Source organism: Pelmatolapia mariae, linkage group LG23, assembly GCF_036321145.2.
Source record: "Pelmatolapia mariae isolate MD_Pm_ZW linkage group LG23, Pm_UMD_F_2, whole genome shotgun sequence".
Lineage (NCBI taxonomy): Eukaryota > Metazoa > Chordata > Actinopteri > Cichliformes > Cichlidae > Pelmatolapia > Pelmatolapia mariae.
Window position 1 is genome coordinate 44,457,230 of NC_086246.1, and position 10,002 is coordinate 44,467,231.

Sequence of the window (10,002 nt, forward strand, 5' to 3'; positions counted from 1 at the left end):
TAAGGGTCAATAGCCTCTGTGACAATGCCAACGTCAAACACACATTTCAGTTACAACATCTTAACTACTTGCGTCATTTAAAATTTTAATGTTAATGTTGGACCTCACTTGGGCATTTAATCAACTACTGAGTGTGGCATTGCACAAAAACAGATTAAACATCAAAATAATTCTGGGAAATACAGCAATATGTGCACTGAAAAACTTCGCGTACAGGCTCAGTCATTGGGTCGGTGTGGATAATTATTAACCCAGTGATACCCAGACATACATGATTGTTTCTTGTGTTTTGACTAAACATTGAAATTCAAGTCGGGTTCAGTAGATCAAAGAGCCAGGTCATCAAATATATAATCTACAAACATTAGATCACTCATTATTGTAGTTGAAAAAGAGACATTATTCAGTCCTTTTAGCGATGTGCATTTCCACAAATGCACATTCCACATTTATCCATGCATCTTAGTACATGTACAATGCAGAAACAAAACCACATACCTCATGTCCATTCATCCATGAACCCCTTGCAGCACACACCATATCATAACATAACAAATGAAATAGTAAACCTAAACATGGCATCACCTAAATGTGATACCAACAAAATAAGTGCTTGCTGCTTTGGCACAAGTGGCAAATAAATTGTGTAATTTAAAAGAAATCAGCTTATTAGTTTTCTATTTACTTATCTAGATTATTGCCCTTCTTTTTAAACATTGGTGGAGCATTAAAAAGAAGTAAAAAAGTAAAACTCTAGTATTATTAGGAATGATTTCACAGTGTAGGAATTAGGACAGATTTTCAATAAGAAAATTTTAGGCGATATTTTCTTGGACTGAAATTTTTAATTTTCAGACAGAGCAATCAGGTATGGACTTGAGGAAATTATTACATTCCAGGTGTTTACCCATGCATTCCATGCATTGGGGGGGGGGGGGGGGGGGGGGGGGGGGGGTGTCAAGATCTCTGTCTAAATAAATAAATAAATCTGGGTAAATTCCCAGATGATTAAACATCCAACTATTTTGCAGATAATAACTGAAATGAGTAAGGACAATAAACAGTCTATTTATGCAAGATAATTCATAATTTTATTGGGTGGGTTATATTGGTTGGGTCTGATTATTGGGTGGGGGGTCATAATCCCCCTAACCCCCCTGGAAATTACGCCCCTGCAGCTAGCTTCTGATTTGCTTCCAAACTTATCACAAAAGTCAGGAAATTTGTGTTTGCTCAGTTATTTCTTTGTTGTAACAATATAAATTTCATACCGTTGGAAATCCTGTTTATTTCCCCTTAAATGCTGCCATATTTGTAAGAAAAATGCTTTTGTGGTTTGAGCAGAAGTGTTGAGTATGTGGTTTGCCCCCATGAAAACCTTGCCAAATCTCCTCTGGCAATGCGAAACAACTTAGTCTGCTCTTTACTCTTGTTTGTGTCGTTTATTGGGTTGAATTATTGAGGTTTGAAGAAACAAGACATGTTGGCAGTTTAGCAGTTTGTAAATTAACAATCGGGCTTCAGTAGCATGCGGACGAACCATACGCAGCCACAATAACCTGGCATCTCCTGCTCATGCTGGTTACCAGGTTGGTCACACACTGCTATGGGATCGCATCCCATTCTTCAACTGGTATTTGTCACAAGTCAGCCAGTCTGGTTGTGCTGGTAACTCTCGCACAAACAGCACGCACAAAATGATCCCATATGTGTTCATTGGAAATCAACGAACACCATCCTCTCAACTTCCAAACTGTGGAAGGACCCCGCTCAATATTCAAAAGTAGTGGATCCATACTTTAACAGGCGATCTAACTGCTGTAGACAGAATCTGGACGCATTACTCAATGTTCCTCCACACTTTCAGGTTCCAGTGCACATGTTACTCACACCAACAATGTAAACGGGCCTTACTGTGAAGGGCAGTCATGGTAGGCCTCCTGGCGGCCTCATAAGACTGCCTGTGTGGAGTCTGTTCTGGATTGTCTCACCATATTGTCCAGCAAACCTTGGCTGCAACTCTGTAGAAGACAGCCTGCAGTTTCGAGGTTCTGACAGGGTGAGGAAACAGTTTTCATGTGGTGTTGTCTTCTTGTGACATGCACTTCATGGCCTACTTCTGACTTCATCTGTTATATGGAACTTGATCTTTAATTTGGAGAAAGTATTAGAGCTCACTCCAAATAATGCTGCAATTTTATTTTGGGGAACATCCCCTTGAAGTTGCTCTTGAAGTTGGCAAGAGTCCTATCCAGATCAGTCAAATGTAGCATGCTTGGAGCACTAACTGGCAGGGTCACTGGTGCTGCTAGTCAGAAGCTCAAAAACAAAGAATCAATAGCAGAATAAGCTGTTTGGCATTGGCAGAGAAGATTTGGCAAGTTTCTCATAGGTGCAACGCAAATACTCAACTCTGCTGCACAATCCACAAATGCATTTCCCTTACAAATGTGGCACCATTTAGGGGGAAACAACAGGCTCTCCAGCAGTATAAGATTTATCACCCAGAAGCATTGTTACAACAAAGAAATAATCAACCAAACTTTTACTTTTTGTGCAAAGTTCTAATGCAGCAAGGGGCTTAAAAGAAAACCAGAAAACAAGACTGAAAAATTGTTTAATGAAACTACAGATCATTATTTTTTCCCCTTCATATACGATTATGTATTTAATGTCCAAGAGCATTTAAATGTGAATGAAAAAACCTAACCATGCAATATATTTACAATCTTTTATATATATTTAAAACAGCACACCTGTGAGTCATTCAATTTCAAGTGAATCAAGTTACTTTTTTTCATTAGTTTTTCAGTAAATTTCACAATGAAAACGTCTATATACAGTATATACTCCTGTAGTACTTAAGACCCAAGTGTGTGCATTATACTGCATTCCTGCCTAATAAAGACAAATGTGCAGTGTCTTATTCCATTTAAGTGAAGACAACTCTTAAGCCAATTGATATTTGGGTGAATTGTCCCTTTAAGCAAATACACTGTACAAATCTGATATGCCAACTATACTGTGTTTGCAAATTTCTGCAAGTGATTTATGTAGACGACCTGATAACATTACGGTTAAGTGTATGTAATCCATCAGAGCTGATAAGTTATCAGTTACATGTACAGTTTTGGTTGACTATTAATGAAAGAGATAGTGTTAAAGTGAAACAGACAAATATATGGGGTGCAATTAATCTTTATAAGGGTTTGGATGTGCCTCCTTAAAAGAATGTTATGTCTTCTTATCCGATCAGTAGTCACGTAAAGAAGAAAAAAGGCCCTCTGTGCTCTGCGAACAAAGCTTTGAGGACATGTTAGGGCTTATATCATGATTAGCTCCTAGAAAGGCTAGAGGGGGGGAGGTGAAGACAGGTAAGCAAGTTCGCTATATGTGCAGTTTTCATTTGATGTCAGCAAGTAAATGTGAATTGTGAAAAAAAAAAAAAACTATTCACAGAGTAGTTATACAATCTTCCATTAAAAAACAAAAAACAAACAACCCCCAGCATGTCTGATTCATAAATTATAAAACACGTTACATTCTGGTTATTTTTAATTCAGTTTTTCCCGTTATGCTTAATAAATACTACTATTTAATAAGTTTTTGCCATGGTTTCCAGATTGAACAACTTATTTCACTGAAAAGCTTTCAGACAGCTGTGCAGCAACTCTAAAGTACACTTCTTTTGATGCACACGAATAAGCTGCCACTGGTGGAATGCTGTGGTAGCATAACATTGTGTTCAACACATCTGTTTCACTTTTAAAAACTTTTTGCTAGATTTTGTAAAGACTGAACTGAGCTTGCTTATAAAGTTTGTGGATGGGTAAAGTAAGTAAGTAAGAGCCCATTAAACTGTGTTGTGAATGTAAAATTGAGATAAATCATTGACTCTGGCAATTCTAGTGAGTTATTTTACTTCACTTCTGAAATCACAGGTGGTTCTTATTCAAATTGAAAGCTCATAGACTGCACTTTAAATAATGTTCTCTATTCAAACAATCACTTAAATCAGGAAACTGTAGACTTTATATTGTATCCTTGAATCAAGCTACAGAAGTGTCATAGGTGAGTTAGAGAACTTCAGAAGGTAAATGGTCAAACCTGTTCTCCTGTAATCTGTTGGGATTAACCTGCTACTTGTTATAGACAAGCTAGCAGCTACCTCAGAAAGAGGGCTGGTAGTGGACTTAGTTGTCACACAACATGAAAAACTCTTCGTTTTGTTTTTTTTGATAAAGATCTACTCTCTAGTGTCAGCATAATCTCAATACAACCCTTATGGGATGTAAAAAGTATTCTTAATATTTATTTGAATTTATAAAAACATTTATTTTATAACAAAACAATTTTTGTTTTAACACAACTTTATGCTGCACAACATTATTCATATTTCTCTTCAGCAAATATCGTTTTGTTACAAAGTAAATGTATTTTTAAAATGATCCCAACCTTAGAAATAGTGCTGCTTTCAATTCAGTGAGAATATATTACTATAAGGGAAAAAGGTGTGTACGTGCTACTTTACTCAAATATAAACTACCATTTCCTTAAGTCCTTAAGCTGACTGTCCCAGCAGCCCTTGCAGTGTTTGAGGGGACAGCCACAGCATTTCCACAAGGTTGTACTGGCAATAGCCCATCCAGAACCCAAACATCACATCAGTCACATTGTGCCTGCCCAGCATCACTCGACTCAACCCTACCAGGCCCACCCACAGCAGAACGAGGACTCTCAACGGGGCAGCCAGCACGAGGTGAGCCAGCAGGAAGCGGCCACACATGGCGGCGCGCGTGGCATGTCCGGAGGGGAAGGAGTAGCGGTCCACAGAAAAGGTGGCGAACATGTCCATACGATTATGTGCTGGCCGACGCCGACGCACCACCGCCTTAACAATGCCCACCAAGATCAGGTCCAGCAGCAGGCCTGCAGGGGAAGAAGATGGAGATATGCTGCAATGCATGAAACAACAACAACACAACCACATTAAAACAAACAAACAAACAAAAAAGCACGATATGGGTAAAGAAATAATTAAATGTACTAAGAACAACTGGGATCAACCTCATTTTGATCACCACTACAAAATACTATAGTACTTACAGGGCTCTAGACTAACTTTTTTTCTAAATTATTAACTAACAATCTTGTGCTTAAAGTGCTTTGTCAATATTGTAGAAAATGTTAAACTTAATCATCATCTCGGCCTCCTCTGACGACCTGTTTGCTGTTGCATGCTGCTGAAAGGCAGTGGGGAGAGGGGACACTTGGGAAGTACATTTATTGCAGCATATAATGTGTTTTCTGGATACACTGTGCTTTTTCAGCATTCAAAGATTGATGGCACTGTGTCAGAGCACTGGCTATGAATTTCAGACGGATCAGGCCTTAACTTAACAAAAAAGTTATCAATAGTTCTTTTCATCTTTTCTCATTACCCACAGCTACATCCTCTTCTGTCGGGCCTAGGCTGATCACTAGGGCTGGGTATCATCACTGATTTCTATAATCCATTCGATTCTGGTTCTCAAAGTCCTGATTCGATTCAATTTAGCCTCAGACAGTCAGAAATATTATAATTCTGATCATTTATCAGCACTGATACATGTGAGAATCAGAATTGTGAACATCACAGCAGATGCCTTTGTGTGAAAGTAACTGAGAATAAAACACAGAAAAACATGAAGGAGATTTTTCTGGCCTTACTTTTTATAGCAGATAACCTTAAAAATATTCTGCAATTTTGCACAATTTTAAAAAGTTTAAATTTCTTCAGTATTGAACAACAGAAAAAAAATAGGCTTTCTTGTCCGAGGTCATTTAAGTGAAAAAAAAGAAAAGAAAAAGACAGCGGCCGACAGCGCTATAAACAACGGTAGACTGGTGGGTAATAAGCGAATGAAAAATGCAGAAAACATAGATTTGAGACGGGAAACTGTTCTTGAAGTACTGAGAGAGAGAGAGCTGTGCATGAAGTGTGATTTTTATCGTGGTGGAAGCAAAACAGCAAAACTCAGAGGGAATTCATGACGACATTGATCAAATGTGAAGCGCAGTTTGCTGCTGGCTCGGTGAATTTTGGTTGGAGAAAGACAAAACCTGCAGCTCAGAATCAGCGCAAAAAGACGTAAACACAGCGCGGACCCGACGCATCAGAATCGCTGAGCTCCGACAGCTTGTCCGTCTACGGGCCGTCGGGTGAGAAAGCCGATGCGTCGGGTCCGCTCTGTGTTTACGTCCTTGTGTGGAATCCGTGTACCTGCTCTCATTTACTGTTCGCTGGTTGTTGAAATAGTTTTGTGAGCTTTAATCTGAGAAACTGGCGTTTCTGACAAAACACAGTTATATTTAAAAGTCAATTCAGGATTTAATGAATCGATATCGCTTTATTCAAGCTACTCACCTCCCTCTTCCAGCTGCACTTTCAACTGGACCACGGCCAATCAGAGAGGTCCCGCCCCTGACTATCTCTGATTGGTTTAGTCCACGATAGGGGCATAATGCGTGTCTGTTGTTGACCACACGGAGAGTTGCAGAGATTTTTTTTTTTTGTTACCTGAACAGTTGGTCGCACCAGTGCGAGCAAATATGTTTTTTTAGTCGCACCACTGAAAAATTTAGTCGCACTCTAGAGCCCTGACTTACATCGGAGGGGGAAAAAAAGCTGAATTTGCCAATAAAACAGCAATTTCGGTATAGAAAACTACAAGAGAAACTACTCTGATTATAACATTCATTGTAAAATTCTTCACTGTGGCACCATCTGCTGGGAGCATTATGAATCACTACCAATACATGCCTGTACTCTCTTTATCAAAGAGGATTAGGTGCTTTATTTAAGTCAATTCCTGGATCCTAGTATGGAACTTTTTTCCACAAACGACTGACATCATTGAACGCACAGGTGTTATGAATAACATTAACCGTAGTGCTACTATACTGACGTATCAGAGTGTGAAATGAGTCATATTACAGTGGGAGTGTGAATGTTAGAAAGAATGCACTTCGACGTAGAAGAAAGTGCTCGTATGAATAGGTGAATGAAGCATGTTGTATGAAGTGTTTACAGTGATCAAGTAGAGTAGAAAAGCACCAGGTAAGAATCAGACCAGTGCCAGCAAATCCTCCAGGATCTTGAAGATTAGGCAGATGAATTAAACTTGGTGTTAACCTTTATTTTTTCCTATTAAAAGTGAAAAGTTAACTTGACTTGCAGATTTTTAGACTTGTAGAAGGCCTACAATAATCTGCAATCTGGTAAAGATTGTTGTTGTTTGACCAGGATTTTCTTATTGAACAAAAAATTAACAAAACCCCAAACCTAACTGTTATTTGCACCACAATGATATCACAAAGAATTTCACAGTATGATGAAAGGGAATGATACAACAGCAGCATTGATTACAGGAATGGCTGCAGTTTTTAAGTCGTGTTTCTGCATTGAGAGAATGAAAAGCTTTTGCTCTCCTGGGCTGCAGCACTGAAAAATTAATGCAACACTCAGGTGGCATGAAGCCAGTTTGCTTCTACGAATCTAATGAAAGGGCTTCAGCAAAATGAAAACAGAAATGCACATTGCATCCATCATTACTGACAACTACTATGTGGTTATATTATTATCTGCTGCTTTTAAGACCCGAGGTTAATAACCATATGGAGAAAAGGGTTTAGACTGTTTGCATTATCACACAGCAGCTTGCTGCTTCCCTTTTAAGCTGTTCTTTTGAAGTAAGTGCACTACTTAGCCCCCACATCAGAGTGCTGTGGTAAGAGGGAGTCTTTTTCCAGACATGTTTTGATGAAGAGCTGGGATTTTACCAAAATCGATGCTTACTTGCTCTAAACTACTTAAGTTAATACTTCTTAAAGCCTTGTGTTTATTGAATGCTGATATGAACCACAGTAGTTGGTGCTTACTGACTAACATTATGCATTTGGGAGGGTTGGCAAGTAAATATTAAATGATTACTGAAAGACTATGGAGACATATTGAACCCTTTATTCAATACCCTTGGGGCACATCTCTCTATTGTGGTAGATGAGGTTTAACTAGGGAAGCCCTTATTCAATAGTCTGCTATTTAATGCCTCTTAACATAAAGCTTCTGCCTGATTCAGCTTAAACGGCAGCTTAATTCAGTTTCTGACTTCTCTTTAATATCTGAAAGTGGAAAGCAGGTCATAAAATAGAGAAAATGTCCATCACACTTTGTCAGAGGTCCATAATTCATATGAAACTATTACTTATATTTTTAGCTTAGAAGCCCATTAAACATTCTGAAACTCTGCATATTGGTTTTCCTATGATATTACCAAGGTAATACTGCCACCGTACCGCAATAAATGTATAATGTAAAACCACAATAAATAAGTACATGCAATCACAAATGACACTGTGGGCTTTACTGAAACCAACTGCTTAATCCAACTATGACTCTGAACACATAACCAAGCACTGTGCAACCTCAGTAATTAAAGAACTGTTTATAACTCGGTCTAGAATCCAAATATAGTTCTTTGGCATTTCTGGTTTCACTGCAGAATACTCCGGTCTTCATCTTGCTCTTCTGAAAACATCACTATCACATGTATTTACTTGCTGTGGCTTTACACAGCATCACATGGACTCTCCCTGGAGCCAAAGAACCCCCAGACCACTTTGGCACTTCAGTCAGCATTTTACATAGCTATCCAGTTTTCCAGATTAAGACCCATTTCACATAATCTTATGCTTTTACCAGCTTCTGAAGCTGTGAAGCAACATCACAACAGGTGTAATAGGTGACATCTACAGGTGAGAGCCTGCCAATACCAATTACATAAAGATAACTATTTATACTCATTATCTGACGCGTTATGAGAGGTGGGATTAGCTCTTAGTTGCTTAAGTGAAGAAATTATGAAAGAAGAACTGTGCAGGACAAATCAGGACCAGGAAGGACCTGTGACACCAACTAATAGTGCAACTAAACCCAGCTCAGTGGCACACTGATAGGTAGGAGGGGTTTGTCTGTGATTACATACGATGCTGGAAGAAGAAGCAATATAGAAGAACACAAAAAGCAGAGTTTTACCCATGAAAAGGTTGAGCATGACTTCTTGTCCTGCAGCACTGTCGCTCTTGTACACACAGTAGGCGGTACCAGCCAGCCACGGGATACCATGTCCCGATATCTCTAAGAGCTTCATTAAGGGGCGCACACTGCCCCAGGACGAGTCCTCACAGGCACACACTCCCAGCTGCTTGGACAGCCACAGGTCGATGGCCAGCAGGGAGCTGAGCGCTACGCGAATGAGGGAGGGGTTGAGCCGGATACCATCCTCTTCGGGTGGCCCCTGACCGCTCGCGGAGCCCGTGGAGGAGCCAGAGCCCCGTCGCCGAGTGGGGCTTTCAGAGGCTCGCAGGCGGGCCGTGGTCGGGTCGGAGCCCTGGCGCTGGAGCAGGTGTGGCGGTGAAGATCGGTTTAGCGGCTTTGTCAGAGACATGAACTCGTAGCGGCCGTTGGAGCTCCCGAGCACCGGGCTTCCTCCGCTGCGACCGGGGTTTTTCGCTTTAGGAGAGGGCATGGTGTCCGTTGACTCACCGGCGTAGACAGGTATGTGTAGTGTAGATGCACAGCAGCGGTAAATTTTCTGCAGTGCTGTCCCGGTTGTCGCTTCTTTAGCTCATCTGTTGTACGTTTCACAATTCTTATCACGTCCAGGAAAAGATGAGCAGAGACGCCATATTTGTTGTTCTTCTCGCAAAGCATACTGGGAAGTTGTGTTTTCGAAACTATTTTATTCCCTTAGCGAAGTTATCTCGACTAAAATTGTGTAGAAATTGTGTATTTTCAAAATAAATGAACAAATAAACGAATAAATACATGTATAAAATTTAGTAGTTTTAAGTTAGCATGTATTTGATTTCTATAAAACTGAGTTAGTACGGTTTAATATTTGCAATCTTTTTTTATCTCCAAAAGTTGATTCTCTTCATCTGGACGTAGCGTTTTTTTTT

At 39.8% G+C, this 10,002-nt stretch overlaps 1 protein-coding gene across 1 annotated transcript; it reads right to left on the bottom strand.

The window, feature by feature from the left end:
• Positions 1-955: 955 nt before the first annotated feature.
• On the bottom strand, positions 956-9,803 carry plpp6 (phospholipid phosphatase 6). The gene is made up of 2 exons (XM_063466238.1): positions 9,077-9,803; positions 956-4,929 (listed from the first exon to the last, which is right to left on the bottom strand). Exons 1-2 carry the CDS (start codon positions 9,567-9,569, stop codon positions 4,562-4,564), a joined length of 861 nt encoding a protein of 286 aa, XP_063322308.1. The 5' UTR covers positions 9,570-9,803; the 3' UTR covers positions 956-4,561.
• Positions 9,804-10,002: the final 199 nt, after the last annotated feature.

Excerpts from the sequence above, each read along its gene's own strand:
- plpp6 (XM_063466238.1), bottom strand. The coding sequence starts at position 9,569 with ATGCCCTCTCCTAAAGCGAAAAACCCCGGTCGCAGCGGAGGAAGCCCG. Across the intron at positions 4,930-9,076 it reads CATGCTCAACCTTTTCATGG|GCCTGCTGCTGGACCTGATC; the intron begins GTAAAACTCTGC and ends CTTCCCCTGCAG.